The sequence below is a fragment of the Vidua chalybeata genome, chromosome 2, assembly GCF_026979565.1.
Source record: "Vidua chalybeata isolate OUT-0048 chromosome 2, bVidCha1 merged haplotype, whole genome shotgun sequence".
Lineage (NCBI taxonomy): Eukaryota > Metazoa > Chordata > Aves > Passeriformes > Viduidae > Vidua > Vidua chalybeata.
In genome coordinates, this window is record NC_071531.1 from 94,907,274 (window position 1) to 94,926,136 (window position 18,863).

At 35.1% G+C, this 18,863-nt stretch overlaps 1 protein-coding gene across 2 annotated transcripts in view; it reads left to right on the plus strand.

Annotated features, from left to right (window-relative positions):
• The window catches only part of NBEA (neurobeachin), a 454,830-nt gene that overhangs the window by 426,744 nt on the left and 9,223 nt on the right, over positions 1 to 18,863 (plus strand). Inside the window, exons 50-55 of one of the 2 annotated variants that reach the window (XM_053932002.1) lie at positions 2,450 to 2,512; positions 2,843 to 2,932; positions 4,416 to 4,608; positions 7,141 to 7,212; positions 9,733 to 9,888; positions 10,789 to 10,959. In XM_053932002.1, the coding sequence (XP_053787977.1) occupies positions 2,450 to 2,512; positions 2,843 to 2,932; positions 4,416 to 4,608; positions 7,141 to 7,212; positions 9,733 to 9,888; positions 10,789 to 10,959 (745 nt within the window). The remainder of the gene's footprint in view (positions 1 to 2,449; positions 2,513 to 2,842; positions 2,933 to 4,415; positions 4,609 to 7,140; positions 7,213 to 9,732; positions 9,889 to 10,788; positions 10,960 to 18,863) is intronic. The other variant, XM_053932009.1, reaches the window with a different exon arrangement.

Below are 18,863 nucleotides of genomic sequence, written 5' to 3' on the forward strand. Positions count from 1 at the left end.
ATCTCAGTGTGCTTATGTTTATCTTCTGAGTTATGTTTTGACGAGGTTTTTCTGTCCTTTGTGAGTACTATGAGCTCCAGAGAGCAATACCAGCAGTAGCTGTGCACAGCAGTTGTGCTGTGCAGACTATAGTCTGCAGTGCAGTAGCTGAGTGTTATGGGTATTTTTTAATAAACATTGTTCAGTTTCTTTAATGCTTCCAAGAGGTGTCAGTTTTACAAATGGTATTTTGACTGAAAAGGATAACATTACTATCCATGGGGTGAGGGACAGACAGTTGTCTTGTAAATGCAAGCCAGCAAAAATATTCAATATTCTCTGAATATCAAGGTCGTGGTTCCACATTTGTTCTGGTTACAAAAGGACTTGACATTAACTTAAATGTTTTAAAATTATGGGCTGGTAGAATATGTGAGCATTTAGCAGCACATCTTCAGCTGTAAAATAACAGCTGCTTTTGATGGTTACATTTTGAGTGTCCATTCCTCATAATCTGAAAAATTCATGTGAGTTTGTTATTGTATTCTGCTTCTCTTCCTCCTCCTCTATTGCTTCCATAAATCTACTTGAACTGAGGGGGAAAGCCAGCAATATTTTTTTGTGCAGAATTTACAGACGAGCAATCAGAATTTGCCAAGACTGGGCAACATGAAAGCAAATGTGTAAATTAGAACTGGACTGCATTGAAAAAAATTAATAATTCATTTCAGTGCTCCTGTGAGAGAACATAAGTATCATTTAAGGATCACTCTAAAGGGTAGGAGAGGAAGATCTGGGGTTTTTTCATTATTGCTGCCAAATACAATTCACACTCCTATTTCAACACATAATTCTTTCAAAAATTAGAATTAAATTAACCTTGATAATTATTTGAAAAAAAAAACCCAAAAATGGAAATTAATTTTCTGAAAATATCAACAGATATATGTGGGAATATATATTACACTGATATGTACTGATATTGTTAATATTAGTATTTGTAATTTTGAAAATGAAATTCACAAACAAATATGATTCCTTTCCCTTCCGGCAAATCAGTTCTGAAATACTGAATGCAATATAAAATTCTATCTTTATGTGACTTGAAGTGAATTTTTTCTTCCTGTATAAAAAATGTCTGCCTAAGTGAAGAAATTTACACATTGTGTAAAGAGATACTGCTTGTATGGTACATATAGATAGCTGCTGTATGGAAATATACACACATATACACATATGTGTATATGCCCACACATATGCCTACATATGCCCACACAAATGCGTTGGTTTTGTATAAAAGTCATCTGTGATTTTAAATTAATTCACCATTAAATGATGTTAATAAAACCTGAGTGTGGCGTTGATATGCTCGCAAATTCCCAAGAATAGTCTGTGCCTTGGAGGCTGAAGTTCACTCTGAATTAGTCAACAAATGAGAAATCACCTGTACCAATATAATTACAGAATCAAATGTGCTGGGGCCACAATCCAAAGTCCTTCAGCTGCTTGACTGCACTTTGCATTAAGTTTCTTTTTCAGCAAATGTTTGTTTGTGGTATTCCATTATATACCTGTCAGTCTAGGGCATTAAGAGTGGTGGACATCAGTGAGCTGTTAGGAAATCTCTCTCTGACATCTGTTCTTACATTTATGCCGTGAAGTGGAGGAAAGCACAGGTTGGCTTGTAGGAATGACAAAATATGTACATTAAAAGGATTCTTCTGTATCCTGAAGTATTAATGGTGCTTCTCACTGTTTTATGCCTGAAAGAAATAACAAAATTTAACAAGATAGTAATGTTTTTGGTGGCTTTTCATGTTAATTCTGTGTAGCCAATGAAAAATTCATAAAGCTCACAAGAAAAATATTAAGGGTCAGTAGTTCAGGCTACAGTATATATATAGGTACATAATGTACTGTGCATTTCAAAATCTGACAGTTTAGTTTTCTATGAATGCTTTATTCTCGGTTTTACAAGGTCAAATAAAATAATACCTGTCTGAAAAATAAGGAGCATTCTCTAACAGTATTGTTTCTACAAGTAACAATCTTTTGTCAAAGTTTTTAAGAATATATCTCAGAAATATTTTTGTTTGAATGAACTGTTTGAGTAGCAGAAGCATTTCAGTATATGTTCTATATTCTATTACCTATAGAATTAGTCAAGTTTTATTCTGAAATTAGACTTGTCCTAAAGAATGCATTTAAATTGCAAAGTTTTCATTTCTAATCCATGAAGCCTGAAAGCCCATGAAAAAATGAAATAAAACTAGGGATGAAATAAATATTTAGTGAATGTATGCAAATTGCAAAGATTTCTACATTGGTCTTACTGTGCGTGACTAGGTTCGTTTCTGGCATTTTTTTGTTTTCACCTACTTATGTTGTTTAAATAGTACTTGTTTTTTTATTATTGTATTTAATACATAAATCTTATTTCTTAGTTTTCTTTTCTTTCCCCCCATTTAAGATTCCAGAGGCTTATTTTATTAGAGACCCTCATACTTTCCTACTTGCAAAGGACTTTATTAAGGTATATATGTTCTTTTTAGTGCAAAAAACTCAAAACCTCTCTCAAGACCTGAACTGCATGTCCTCACAGGTTAACATTTTCACATATAATGCCAGCTACTGGAGATGAGAATGGTTAGTTGGTTAACTGAAGCATGCTTGAAAGGAGAAGCAAAGCTTGTCTACAAAATACTAACACTTGGATGAGTCTGCAGCCTGGGAGGAGAGCACCGGGTGAATTTTCTGGACTTTTTTCATGGCTGACTTGGGATATGCCTGCATTGTCACACAGTGTGTTGACCTCTCTCCTTGACGCATATTGCTCCTGACAGTCCCTCTCCTCTGCCCGCAGGCCATGGAGGCGCAGATACAGAACTTTGGACAGACGCCATCGCAGTTGCTCATTGAGCCCCATCCACCTCGGAGCTCTGCCATGCACCTGGTGAGACATGACTGCTGGCTGAGAATGCATTCCCTTTGAACCTTAGGGTCCCTTGTAGGTCATAAAGTACTCATTAAAGCAACACTTTTGATGCCCCCCATTGCCCATGCAGCCATACTTGCTTTGAGTAGCAACAGATCGCAGGGATCTAGCAGAGCAAGGTGGAGGTGTGACTGGCTTTATCTTCATACAGTCCTGGATTTTCCTTACTAATATGGTATCCTTCATCTTAAAAAATATAAACTGGATAAATACATATTTGCATTCTTGTTTCTGCAAGTGGTGGGAATGACTGCAGGCTTTCCTTAGAGTGAGTATGTTGTTTTGTTTTAAAGGATGCATTGTTAGGGGCTGATTTATGAACAATGTCTGCTTGACAAAAATTAAGTATTGGAGTTCAAATCCTGCTGGAATCCTCCTGCCCATTCCCCCAGGAGAATGAAATGTATATTTTGAGTTTCAATTCAAACTCCAAAATTAATTTCCATCACATTTTTCTCTATCCTTCCTGGAAAGAATTGAATGAAATAGCTAGACTGAACAAGACAGATTTCTGTGCCCTGAATGCCTTTGATGAAATGCTTAGATTTTTTTTAAGCTTTGTAAATCAACAGAAATACATTCAGTACTTTCAATTATTTTATCTGTCTATAAGGAAATCTCTCTATTTAGCTGTACACTGTGAAAGTGGAAATTGATCTGGAAGTGGTTGTTGTATTATTTTAAGTGTGTACAAGTCAAACTTAGGTAGTATTTATTTTACATTCTTAAGATGTGGAAATATATTTTTGATAATTCTAGGTGATAAGCACAAAAGGAATATTTGACCTTTTAGAAATAGTTCATTTTGTTATGACAGTGGCTTAAAAAAACCCCTTAAAACCAGTACTCAATAGCTGTCCTTGTCCATGTACAAACAATTGTGTTGTTTCCAGAATCATGGAACAGGCTTAGGTTATTATAACCTTATTAGGTTACAGACTCCCTAATAAGCATATGCTTTACTTAGAATTAAATTGTCTGTGTTTGGAAGTGCTGTTTTTCATATGAGGAATTAATTAAAAATATCTGTGTGTTTTTGAGTCACTCTTAAAGTTTCTTTTTTTTCAACTGTTGTAGTTTAGAGAATTAATATTTATTATGCATTAATTGATTAACTCATTAAGACACATCTCTATTTTTTGAATATTAACTACTGAATAATTTTACATTTCACTGTATGCTAATTAATGCTAATGGTCATTTTGTACCCTGTAATGATAACCCTTACCATACCTATTCTCTATTTATCCTCGTGTAATGTTCCAATAGCTTGTGATCTTGCTCTCCTCCATCACTAGAGTAGATGCACAGGTAGTGTTGTTTTCCCTGTATGTGCACATGCTTACCTGCTCTTTTTTAACCTCGTTTTCCCTCAAACCTCCTCACTAATTGTGTTATCCCTTCTGTTTTCTTCTGCTCTCTTCTCCTTTCTACTCAACAGTGTTTCCTTCCACAGAGCCCTCTCATGTTTAAAGATCAGATGCAGCAAGATGTCATCATGGTGCTGAAGTTCCCATCCAATTCCCCTGTCACACACGTGGCAGCCAACACGCTGCCCCACCTGACCATCCCTGCCGTGGTGACGGTCACTTGCAGCAGGCTGTTTGCAGTCAATCGGTGGCACAACACAGTAGGTAGGTCCTCGCAGGCACGCTTCATTCAAATTTGAAGACCTTAACAACGCAGCTTTAATTTTGAGTGCAACTTAGCTCACTCACCTGCCTGTGCACCAAAATTTACTGTTTCTTCTGTTTGTGTCAAATAATCACAGCTTCTGTTTTCTCTGGTGTCATTCCTAGAAACACTCTCCTTAACAGCAGCACATCACCATGGCAGCCAATCGATTCGTGGTTACTTCAGGATCAGTATTTGATACAGTGCTTTTCAGGAGACTGCTGTTGCTCTCGACACAGTGAATATTAATATGTCCCAGGTTTCAGGAATACATACTGACATGCTAGAGAGTGTATATCCCTATCTGCTGCTTGAGAGAGATTTCAGGATCTTGTCATAAACCTTCCCCTGGGTCACTGTTGGATTATCTGGGACCCTAAGCAAGCCTAAGCAACCAGACGTTTAACTATTCTGAGGAGAAGTTTCCTCATTCCCTCACAAAAGCCCATCCAACAGCGCCATCCCAAAATTCCCTTCCAGCCCCTCTGCTCACCTCTCCATATTGCCATTAGGACTGTCTATGTCACCTGGATGTGCAGGTGCTAAGGCAGTTCCAGACATTGCTAAATAGGTGGTGGGGCCATGAGGTACATGAGGGAACAAACAGGTTTAATTTTCTCAGGTAGTTTGCTGCAGCAATAGACCTTATGCTGCAATATCTGGAAACATTTATAATACTCCATCAGGTGCAACTACGTTACGTATAAAAAATGTTTTTTCCCATTTCTTTAAAACAAAAGGTAAAAATCTAGAAGGGAAAAAATCCCCAGCATTTTTTTAAAGTATTTAGTGACAATGTCCTCAATGGAAGATTCAAGTGTCAGGAATGATTCAGAGGTGCAGAAACTGTCCTGTGTTGTTTTAATGCACCTTTGACTAACATGAATTGTCTAATTCCTAATTATTTTCCTTTGATTTTTCAGGGATTCTGTCCAAATACTCTATACCCATCATCTTTCATGTCTCTTCTATTTGAGGAAGCTTATTTGGTTCTGAATAATCAAATCCCTTTCTCATCCAGATTTTTGAGTCAAGAGAACCCAAAATTCCTGCCTGCAATTTACTGTGAAGGAATTAATCTCATTAATACTGCAGTATCCTGGAGTTCAAGGGTTCACTTAAAATCTGTCATTTGATGTTATTTAGTTTAGCTGAAGCTTTGTTGGTCTTCATAATGCATATGACAGTAAGGTTTTAAGTTTTCCTCTATACTCTTGTAAAATGTAAGTCCTGCTGCAAAAATTCAAAATTCAAGGCATGAACCAATCATAAATTAAATTTCACACCATTTGTAAACCTCTGGTCTAAATTAAAAAAAAAAGTAATATTTTCTAAATATATTATAATAGAAAGAGAAGAAAATAAAACTGTTTAGTGAATCAAACCTCATTGTAATGATTTTCTTAACATTTACATCCTGCTTGGCAATGTTGCTTATTGTGCAGGAGGCTAATCCAGGACAGGGTATCAATTTCCTACTATTGGCATAATATTATTTTAATAAAGCATAACTCTAATATAAAGGATAGCTTTATCTACAGAAATGCATGCATAGACCATTTGTTGTAGAATGTATATAGAGCTTTGGAATTTAATAAACAGCAGGAGGCATTTACAGAGACATCTCATAATAGAAGTGGAATTAATCTAAGTTAATACCAGTAAAGATCTGTCCCAAACTAATTGGGTTTTGAAAGAGACAGAAAGAAGGGAAGAAGTTCTCAGAGCTGTGTCTTTCTGAAAATAGTAGAGCTAGCTTTTCTTTTACCTCTTCCAGTTGATTGCAGTAATAGAAAATGGACTTTATTCTTCAGAAATCTGTATGTCCTGTTATAGAGGGTATTCTTGTGCAATGTGGTAGTTCATGACAAAAATTGTTTTCAGTAGTGACTATTTGATTTATATACCAGGGAAAGTGCTCAGAAGAGCCAAAGCAATGCTATCTGTGTATGGGAGAAGATAACACTAAGTTTCTAGCCCCTGATGCACATTTGAACATCTTAAAGATGACTTAGAATAGAATGAACAGGAATAATTGTGGCACATTTAGTGTACCCTACAGTTTTACATCTAAAAATTTTAGATAAATCTGTGAAAAGGTCCAAGTTTCTGTCACATACAGGTTTCCATATATAAGAAACCCATAAAAATGTTTAATCTAATTAAGTTTATTTTCTGTGCTAAGATCTCTGCTCAAAAATAATAAAAAAAAACCCTCTTATACTATTTTAAATGAGTTATTTAATGAATGTGTGTGGCTGCAAAAGTTGTGATTAAGTTGATGCTTCTACACGTATAGCTACTTTTGTATAAATGAGGAATTAACAAATGCATATTTGTGAAGCACAGAGAAAGAAATCTTAAAACATTAGTAAAGCAAATAGTAAAAAGCTACTTTCTAAAAATATTTAAGAATCCAATAATGAACTTTTAAACCTAGAAAAGTCATGTCAAAAGGTTTCTATGTGCTTTGTTCTTCCTTTTATGTGTAGGCCTTCGGGGAGCCCCAGGATATTCTTTGGATCAAGCCCATCATCTTCCAATTGAAATGGATCCATTGATTGGTATGTCAAGATGAAAATGTAGCAATATATTTGAAATTGGCATTCTCAGGAATTATTGATTAAGCTATATTTATATATTATGCTTCATTTAACACAGAAGATAGGAAAATATTTATTCTTGTCAGTCCTAGAGAACTAAAAAGCATTAGCTATTGATGCTGAATGAATTACATGAATGCTATTTGTTATTAACATCACCAGCAACTGGTATTTAAGAAACAACCAATTAAGTCAGTTAATTGTCAGTCCATATCTGTAATTCTGTTGTCTTATCAGGTCACATTAATAAAATAAAACATGAGGGTCCTGTGGAGATAGCATATATTTTTTTACAGCCAGCACTATGTTTATCAGTGGAGATGCAGATCCATTTATTTTCATTCACTTTATGAATTGGATTTAGTCAATAATACTAATTTAATAATGGAAAGACTGGCTTTTAAATTGATAGCATTTTTTAAAACCCAGAATTTTTTGAGAAAGTGAATTATTTGAGAAATAGCATCTGCTAAAATTGTTAGATTGCAGGATTTCCTAATGATTGTAAATTTTCATTAATTGCACTTATTTGATTTTTAGGAGGGAGGGAGTTCAGTAATTTGAAACAGAATGTTCGGATAGGGAGTTTTTAGGGACAAGTTTGTAGCATTGTTGAGAACAAAATATGTTTTTAAACATATCCATTTTAAACATAGCCATTTTTTTTCTGTGTCAATATTCATGTTCAAAAGATTTACATAGAAGTACCTCAGGAGAGTTAGCTTCTCATTCTGTGTGCTATATAATCTCATATAATGACAGTGGTTTTCTCTTTAGTTTTTTTCTCTCACAAGCTAAGGCACAACTATTGTGCCCATCTGTTCTGGAAATTTGAGTAATTTGCTATTCATTATCTTTCAGCTGATGGACATAGAGGATCTGGTAGTTTAAATATGTGTTCTTAGAATGTATGCAAACATGATGTTAACTTCCACAAGCAATTTTAAAATAGAATGGAATGGGGCTTTTTTTTTGACTGAATCTCTTATTTCATGCAGTTGTGAACAGTTTAAGTACTATAGCAAAAAACAGGGGAAAATCAGATTATTATCTGCATTAGGTTGTGTTCTTATGTTAGGAGAAACATATTTCTCAGAGTGATTTTTACCTCTAACTTTGGGTAACTGAAGTTAGTTGTCAAGATTCCCTCCATAACTACTGTAGAAAGACAAACTGTCCTCTGGAGCTGTCTAGCACTTTGACAGTTATTACAGTGTGAGATGACTTGTCACGTGAAAAAAATGTCGTCTTCTCCAGGGAGACTGGATGGAGTGGATAAAATTAACTTAGATTATATACTCAACTTTCAGAAAGTTAATACTGAGGTGGAACACACTTTTATTTTGTCTGTTGCGTCACAGGGAGGACAGAGCACATTAGCTGTGGGCTCCCAGTCATTAGCATCCTTCTAACAGCTCCGTTTGGCAGTTGGGTTGGTGGGATTGTGCATGAACCATTCCTTTTGTCTTGGTCCAGGGGAGTTTCTAGGTGTCATTGCCTCTTTTAGAAGTACTGTCCATAGCCTGGGTCCTTGCTAGAGGAGCAGATGATAGGACTTACTTTTCCTGTACTGCAAAGTCACATTAGGTTTGAGTAGATCCATGGAATCATAAAATATATTGAGTTGGAAGGCACCCATCAGGAGCATCAAGTCCAACTCCTGTTTCTGTGCAGGACCTCCCCCAGGAGTCTCATCATGTGCCTGAGAGCATTGTCCAAGCTCTTCTTGAGCTCTCTCAGGCTTGTTCTGTGACCACTTCCCTGAGGAGCCAGTTTCAGTGCCCAACCACCCTCTGGATAAAAAACCAGTTGAACCCAAATATCGGGGTAAAAAACCTGATGTCCAACCCAAATATCCCCTAACACAGCTTCATGCCTTTCCCTTGAGTCCTGTCCCTGGTCACAAGAGTAAAGAGATCAGTACCTGCTCCTCTCCTTCCCCTTGTGAGGATGCTGAAGATTACAATGAGGTCTCCCATCATTCATGGGTTGAATCCTTATGCTTTTAATCTGGTTAAGCATCTGGAGGTGTAGGGCAGTCAGGGCCACACAAGACAAGCTGTTTTCTGTGGAAGAGATACTAACCAGCAAGAACTGGCTCTCTGCAGTATTGTTAATATTGATTTCATATTTTATATGGACTTCTGCTACTTTCCCCTGGTTCAGATTGTTTTGAGGGACTACTTCTGCAGAGCACTAAAATTATTACCACATATTATGCAGTGCATCAGGCAGCTTATGAGAAATTGTAATCTCTTGTAAAATCTTCTCTCTTATTGAAAGGGGAACTAGAAATCTCACAATAATTTTGTATTTCTGACACCCATATAGACAGCTCTAAATGTTCATATTCAAAATGCTTACTCAACAACAAATTCACAGTTCATTGAAAGTTAAATGTATTCATTTTCTCCTGTAAATGGATGACAGGAAGGTGTTGGAATGGCTTACATGTAAAATGTGTTTTGCATTTCGTTACAGCCAATAACTCTGGTGTGAACAAACGTCAGATCACAGACCTTGTGGATCAGAGCATCCAGATCAACGCGCATTGCTTCGTGGTCACAGCAGATAATCGCTACATTCTCATCTGTGGTTTCTGGGACAAGAGCTTTCGAGTTTATTCCACAGAAACAGGTGACCTCAAATACAGCTCTCTGATTCTTCCTGGGTCACAAAGCAGACAAAGACTATTGTCTTAATAGTACCATATCTAATACTCGTGCTTACATGTCAATAAGTGGTAAACAGCATTTTATAAAATCCTTCATTATTGTTTCAGCGTGATAACTTTAAGACTTTTTAAAATGGAAGATAGAGGATGTAAAAGGAAATGGAACACAGTTTTATTAATAATAACTTTTGAAAACCATATTTATCTTCAGGAAATGTATCATGTCAAAAGAATCAAGCAAATTTTTTTACAATATTTTTATGGATCTATGATTTCTAGCTCTATTTATTTTATGTAGTAAGGAATTAGGTTGAATATCCTGCTACAGGAACCAATATTTTGTGCTTTGTGTGATTACTTAGGCTAATATCTCTCAATATCTTGCTAAAAACTAATTGTAATAATAGAAAGGAGGAGGTGATAATCATTTGTCTGACATTAACATAGAACAAACACACATTTTAACATAATAATGTAGCACAATTATGGAAAAGTTCATGTGCAGTCTTATGCATATCACTCATTAAATTCATAAATACTGTTCTAATGCTATTGCTTAAATACTGATGGAGCCCTAACTCCACTTAATATTCAGTGACTGCAGCACTGCCTTGATTTTCAGAGATAAGGGTTAGACTATGGATTGCCACAGAGCAGAGCCTTCAACAGGAATGAAAAAAAAGGTGGAAAAAAAAGTTTAATCTTTGTGATATTTAATCTTCTGGTAGCATTTAGTGAACTTTAACCATGGGACTTGAAACAAAAGTTACATTTGAACTGAATATTAATTATATAGTTTATGAATTCTAAATGCTGCTAGTACATTAGAAAACTGAATTTGTATGACTTTTCATTCCCACCAGGAAAATTAACTCAGATTGTGTTTGGCCACTGGGATGTCGTGACTTGCCTCGCCAGGTCGGAATCCTACATTGGGGGTGATTGCTACATCGTGTCTGGGTCTCGCGATGCTACATTGCTGCTTTGGTACTGGAGTGGCCGGCATCATATCATAGGTGACAATCCAAACAGCAGTAAGTATCCTTCAATAACACCTCTCCCAGAAGCCTTCTGTCACACCTACTTGTTTTAGCATTCCTTCTTTCAGCTTCAGAAGTTATTACCAAATATATCAGTAACTTTGCTTACAGGTTGAAAGTTGGTATAAGAAGAGCACCACATGCTAAGCAATGCATTGATTGCTAGCCAAAAAAATGTTTAAACACTCTCTACATGTTAAGAGATAATAGGATGGGAGTATAGTTCCTAAGTTTGTAGTTGCCTTTATCAATTATAGCATCATGTCATCATAAACTAGAACAAGATGGTTGTGGCCTTTAAGTGACAGGACATATATCACTATATTTTGACTTCCCTTTCCCTGGAAATTTTTTTTGGCATTTTAACTTACTCCTTTTGTGCTACAGCATGCTATATCAGCTGCTTGCCTTTTCAAAAAAGAAATGTCTCACATGCCATGGAATTAAATGAGACTCTCTTGAGAAAGGTCTTTCTCAAGAGAAAGAAAGTTTGGGGAAGCAGTCTGACTGAATAAAAATTGAAAAAGATAAAATGTCAGGAAAAGTTTACATTTCATTTACATGGGACTAACTATCAGTGCTTTGCAGAGTGAGTGGGACACAATAGTAATATTAATTTATGCAAAAGGACACTTAAAGTGCACCACTAATTTAAAGATCCCATCTTGCATATGGCTGCAGCTAACGAGCAGCTTTCATCCATATACTAGAACTGTTTTATACAACACTAAATCTATTTCACTTAAAGAAGCTTCTGATTTCTAATGATAATTTTCAACAGAAGGGTTTTGTCTTTGGATAAAAATGGAAGAATCTGTCACTATCAATTTTGATCTCTGATTCAAATACTGACTGGAGGCAGTACTGTCAGTTACAGACATCTAAGTGAAAGTATTTCTTCAACTGAATGGCTGGTAGAAATGTGTCTTATGTATTTAAAAGTAAATATTTTGTTAATTTTGCAGCAAGAAACTTTTTATTGACTTCTGATTTATTTTCCATTTGTCTGTAAGCAGAGTAAAAGGCAGAGAGATAAAAGTTTTGCTTTCTCACAAGATTTTATTTGGTTTTCTAACAGAGGAAATAGAGGGGAAAGAAGAAAATTGTGCTCCAATAACAAATTTCTTTCATTTTTGCCTATATTCCATGACTTTTTTTAGTATGTAATTCTCCAATATGGATAAATTCAGTCAGACAAGGATTTTCATGTCTCAGCAGTCTGTTTAGGTTGATGCCATTTTTATTCTTTGAATGCCTGTGTGATTAATATAAAGTATTAGTCATTCATATAAAGTATTTCTATGTTAAGAGAAAAATAAAAAGAGCTTTCTACTCTCATTAAAGAAAAAAATGTAAGACTTTCCCCTTACCTCTCTTGATTGTAAAGTCCTTGGACAGCCTTGCAATTAGCATCTCCTTTCTGGCTGATACAAACTACTTCAATTCTTTTCCAGATAGAACTATTTTAGTTCTGGTATTATTCTGTCATCTCTTACATATCTGAATGCACAAAAGTGGTGCTTTTTGGTACCTCAGATTTAATATCTGAGTATTATAATATAATAAATATAATATAATATAATATAATATAATATAATATAATAACATATATATATAAAATAACATATATATTATATATATTATAATATAATATAATATAATATAATATAATATAATATAATATAATATAATAATATATAATATTATGATTATAATAATATAATTATAATATAATAACTTTATAATATAATATAATAACTTTGGAATTTCTGCCTTGGAGGTCTTTAATTTTATGAAAGGAAGGATATGACCTGCCTGACAGAAATAAATCAAACCCAAAATTATTTGTACGACTTGCTCACGGTCTGTACCTCTATGTCGATAAGGTGCTGTTTTGCTGAAGAAATGGCCTTATGGTCACATTAATAGGAGACTGTGCTGCAGATAGCCACATCCAGTCAAATGAAATCTTAGAGGCACAGGTAACAGAACTCAGGAAGACTAAGTACTCAGGACCACTGTGGTAGCTTTGAAATATATTGATAAGATTTTTTTAATATTCATGTTGAAGACATGTTGAAGACTCATGCTGAAGAAGAATTGGCATTTCTATTATTTCTATCTCTATTAATTGGATCGAAGCTACCATAGATATGCCAATTATATGATAGTACTGTACTATAAACAGAACAACATGTGTTGGAAACATATTATTATTAACAGCTACTTTGACTTTTCATGAACATACATTAATGGGGATGGATCACAAAAACAAAGGGCCTTTAAAAAAAGGGCCTTTAAAAACTTCTACAATTACTTAGTGTTCTGCTTGCTACTTCGAGCAGACATGATAACTGTCATATGACTGATTCCCTTTAAACTAATTTCCAAGAGTGAAGCATTCTCAATAATTCTTATGAAAATATGTTTGAAGTTTTACCTCGTTAAAGCCACTGAAGTAATAAAGAAATATTTCCTAATCTACTCTAATCTATAGTTGCTGTTAGAAGGTTTCCTTGTAGGAAAAATGAGTGATATGATCGATGTAGATCAAATCCAATTGACTTAGCATCTTTAGAATTCATTTCCAGAAAGATGTAGATGATATTTTCAGAGGAAAAATAAAGGGGTATTGGGTTTTTTAAAAGCTGTCATCTGGAGATACAGATAAGGTGTTTTATACCAGAGGATATAAGAAGGTGAAGAACTCAAAGAAAAATGTCAGGTATAGTAATTACCTGGGTTAGATGTTTGACTTCATAATTATCTTTTAAGCTGAAAGACAGTTAATTATCAATTTTAACTTCAATACATCCAGTTACTAAAAGGAACTTTAGTTGTTTCAGAAAATCTTAAAGGGGAGAAAAAGCAGACCTCCAGCCCTAAATAGTTTGTGTGATTTGATATTTGTATTGAAAAATGTAGATACCATTTCATTCAAAAACATAGAAATCACATAGAAATACTCCCAGGCAAAATAAAAACATAGAAATACTCTCAGGCAAAAGATTGTCAGATCAAATTTCTTGCAGATTCTGCTAAAATTCGTATTGCAGCATCTATGAGGTAGATGCAATCTTTACTAAACAGCAAGTATGTCAACAACCTAACCTGTCAGACTTATGTAGAACCTTTGGCTGAAATACCTGTACAGATGTATGCTCAGTGGGTCACCTCAACTGGGTCTGTGGGAAATACAGAACTAGCTCTTGTTTAAAGAGGAGAATTGAGAAAAGATGCAAGTGATTGATCTAGCTCCGTAGTTGAAAGCTTGCCCATGAGACCATGGTAAACTTCATTTTATAATTTTAAAATATTTTTTCTAATCTTGCATTTATCAAGTTATCATAATTTTTCTACAGTAAGTGTCAAAAATTAGTTTCTGGTGCACTTGGCACAATTTTTTGACTCATCTCACAATCACCCTGAGAAGAGTGAAGTTTTACCAGGTTTTAAATACAATGTTTTCCATACTGTAGCTTTCTGAAAAAGCTTGAAGGAAATCTTCAGGCTAGAGTGCTTGTCCAGGAAGTAGGAGAACTACGTTCTTGACCTCTAGAGACTGGGGGAATTAAAGCCCTTATTCCCATGTTCACAAGCATGTGCTGACTATCAGCTATAAGTTATCATAGGATGGGCCCCTGAGAACCTCTAGATTTGGTAGAAAGCAAAATTCTTTTCTATGCTCATATTTATGCATGTTACATGTCATGATGATTGGATATAGAGATAAACCAAGAAATCATGAGTGATATGCTGCATACCTTCAGCAGCAGCATGTAGGGCAAATCTTGTCCCAGCTTTCTCTAGCTCAACATTGGACTCAGGGCCATGCCATTGCTAAGCTCCAATGTTGGAGGTCCTGTTAAGATTAGACTAGAGGCTGGTGTTTGGGAATGCTTCTGGAAAGTAAGAGATGTGGCATGATTTCCTGTAGGCTGAAGGGTATCTGAATGCAGGGTTTTGTACATTTGAACTTCCCTGGATGTTGGGTTTATGTACGTTTGAACTTCCCTTTATTTCTTTATCCTTGCTTACTTAGGTACCACCTATCAGAAAAACTCTGAACCGAATGAAGCTTAGTCCTCTTGCCAGGGTCAGATATCTACTTTCTAAGCCAAAATTGCCCATCTGAAATAGCTAATCTGAATCTGCACCTTATTAAGTTGATGAGCAGATTGTATAAATCTGCTGCAGTTGCGAGAACAGTGAAAGGTATCTGTTTTCTCTTAGTAAGACACGGCACATGCAAAGGACATTGTTTGCTTATTTTATTTGTTTGAAGTGATATGAGAAATGTAAATCTTTGCAGTTCTCAGAGGCTGAATAGAAAAATTATTGTGATGGAGTTTGACAATTTGTGTTTTGATTTTTCTTCTCTTATGATATATAGGGATTTGTTTTAGCTGAGTGCTAATTTGTATACAAATTTCTTCTCACATAGCAACTGTATTAGTCATCACAAAAAGGAGCAAAGAAAGTACATGATATGCCCTGGAGTTCAACATGTATCATTATAGTTGTTTTATTTTTATATTTTATGATTACTTTATTGAATGTCTCTTTCAAACAAGTGACTTTGAAAATGAGAACTATCTCAGAGTCTTTGAACAGATATACCAAAGTAGATGATAGAATTGCAGAAAAGTGAGGGACAGATGCTTTCATCTGAAACAGACACAAATTCAGAAAGTAATTTGGAAGTGATAAAAATTAATTTGCACACTTTAATTGGAATCAGACTCCTGCATGAAAGAAAGGAAGGGTAGGCAGCTTGTGCTAAAGGCTGATTGAATTTTTTGTCAGGTAAGTATGTTGGACCTGGCCGCTTATCCTCTTGAGCCTCTCCATGCAATATATTACATTCACCCTCTGACTGGTGTTCTTTAAAAGGATCAATGCTATTCCTGTTTTTTCCCTAGAGCCTGAAATTTCATTGATCTTGGGACTTGACATTTCTCATTACCTATTGTAGCTTCCAAGAGGATGGTCACAAGAGGTGTGGGAGTTAACCCTACTTTTTCTAACAGCAGCTGTGCTGACCATTGAAAAATGCTCTATCAGCCATAAGATGGGTTTATTTAGCATTATAACATAATCTTCACAGGTGCTAAGAAGTCATTCTGTCCCAGTGAGTATATTCAGTATATATCTGAAAGGGAAGGTAAACTGTACCATAAAATATCTTTGTCAAGTCAATATACTTTTTTTGTGTGTGTCTTTAATGAAGTATATCTTTATATGTTCCTTTTACATAATTTTGAAACAATTTGAACTTGTGAACATTAAGGGTTCTGCAGGTTTGTGTCTTGAAAGAATAGGTATTCTGAACTCAGAACTTTCTCTTGTTCTTTTATATCCCTCTACATTTTAATATGCCCTAGCTTAGCCTTTAAATAGCAGCAGTTTAAAAATTGTCACCAGTGTGCTCTGCACCAAGAGAATTGGGTGGCTGTCTGAAGGCCCTGCACTAGCACATGGGCACATGTGCTGTCTGCTTTGTTTGTTTAAGGACTTATTATGTTACTTGTAAGTTTGTACAATTCAGGTATTAATTTTTGAAATAACAGTATGTTAGCACTGCTCTGCCAGAGCAGAAGTTTTTGAAAACTAGTTTGTAATTTTTACTGGCACCATCTCTGTCCTGGTTGCCAAAGACATCTCTCTTCTAAGGCTGCTATGTAAAGGTAAAAGAGCCAATAATCCATCTGAGATAATGCAGTTATCTCTAGTATTTTATCAACAGATGTCTGTGCCCATGCTACACAGCATGCTTCATGGGAATTGTACAGTGCAGGGTGGTTCTACAACTTGCCCAAGATCCCAAAGCAATTTAGTGTAAAAGATAGGAAGAGATGCTACAAATCCATAATCTCCTGTGCTCCACTGTATTTTACCTTCTGGATTAGTGCAAGGTACCTGAAAGCCTTCTCACCTGGGTGAACTGTTTGTAGCTATATACAATACTCCTCAGCAAATAAACCAGCTCTGCTTCCCAGAGCTGAAAATATTTTGAATATACTAATATTTTCCTGTCAGCCGTCTTTCTTTTACACTCATTGCTCCCTCATGTTGTGGGCATTGTTATTGATAGTTTTCTGTTTTGAGATATTCATACTTATTGGTTGTAGCATTATCTTTTAATCAAACTCTAAGATGTTTTTTTCTGACAGTAAAAATTTGAGAAGGTACTTACATTTTTACTTCCATGAAAGCAATTATATTTTCTAAAATTTTGTTTTCTGATGTTTTGTATCCCTCTACATTTTAATATATATTTTCAGCATCCCTGAAAAGTCTTGACAGTAAAGCAAATAGCAAAGTAAATTCCTTTTCAGCAAGTAATTCAGGTATAGCCTTGTACTTGCTTTTGTCAAAGTGAGAGATTAAATGGAAGCTAAAATTTGCCATGTGCTCTCATGTTTCTTTATACAGAAGACTCCTAGATGTGTCCCCATAGTCTGTCCATAATTCCTGGAAAAGGACAATATGAGAGAAATCGTAACAGTCTTTTGTCTTTCTTTCCCTCTTCTTTTTTTCCTTGTTATGCAGGAGCACCATCTGTTCCCAAAGAACCTCACAATAATATTAGACATTATATTCTTCAGCAAGAAGGAAATATGTGTTTTATTTTAGACTTTCTAGAAAAACTTACTCGTTTGGAAATACCACACGTTTTTGTTTTCCTTCTGCCCTCTAGTAATTCAGTTCAAAGGTGCACCTTTGGGGAAATCACAGGGAGTTTACAGTGATGGTATCTCAGTTCTTAGGTAGGATATTTTCACCTGCAATTCCCTTAGAGCTGCAGCCTTTGACCTCTGGCTGCATCTATCAGTGGTGATGTGACAGTGACAGAATATTTTGCTAGATTTTGAATGATTCCTGGAGTTCACAGCTTCTTTCCTTTGCAATAAAAGGTAATATGACTGAGGTTCATGCCACAGCTTTTTCTGTAGAAATTCTCAGTGAATAATATTTTATTTGAGCCCAAAGGGAAAAAAAATCCCATTTTCAATTACTGCTGGACAGTTACTCCTAATATTGTTATTCCATTATTAATTTGTATTTACTGAAAAACAGGACAAAATAAGACTCATAGATCTATGTTTTAGGGAAGTTGTTTCTTACAAGCATTTTCCTTTATAAATCAAGAAGTCAGTAAAATATGCTTATTTGGTGTCTTCTGGAATTTTACAGTTCCTTGATATTATGGAACTTTCCTAGGAAACACTGAGGAAAATGTCCTTTTGAAAATTGCATTATTTCTTTTCCTTCAAAAATTTTAGCCATTTAATAGTTTAATAGTCACGCAGTTTGATGCAGTATGATGACAGCTCTATAATCATAGCTTGAGCCAAGCTGGCCATTGAGCATAATACTCTTTTTTCCAGGAGGACATACAGAAGAAAAAAAAAAGTGGAGAATTTTGAACTTAATTAATTGCTCTTTTTTATTTGTTTGTTTTTATGTTATGCACTTGGAGAAAAGAAAACCTTGAAAGGAAATGGTATTCTCAAAGCAATGTTGATGGGGAAATTATAAAAATCAAAATATCTTTGATGAGCTACACAAAGAATCTTTCTGTTTCTTCTGACATCCATGCTTCCCTAGCAGTAAATCTCAGTTTTCAGTTCACATTTTCAGTTTCCAGATTAAAAAGATTATTTTCTTGCAGTATAGATTAAAGTTTGGGAAACTAGGATTTATTGAGATAGCTGTTTGAAGTAGAGGTAAGAAATTTTTAATGTGTCTGTATATTGGAATAACAAGACCAGTTAGATTGACACATTCTGTACTATTGTGTCCAAAACGGAAGTCTATAAATCCATGGTTGGTAGTTCTCATCTTGTTCAGAAAGATATTAAAACTTATGGAATTGTTATTAAATTTTGATGACA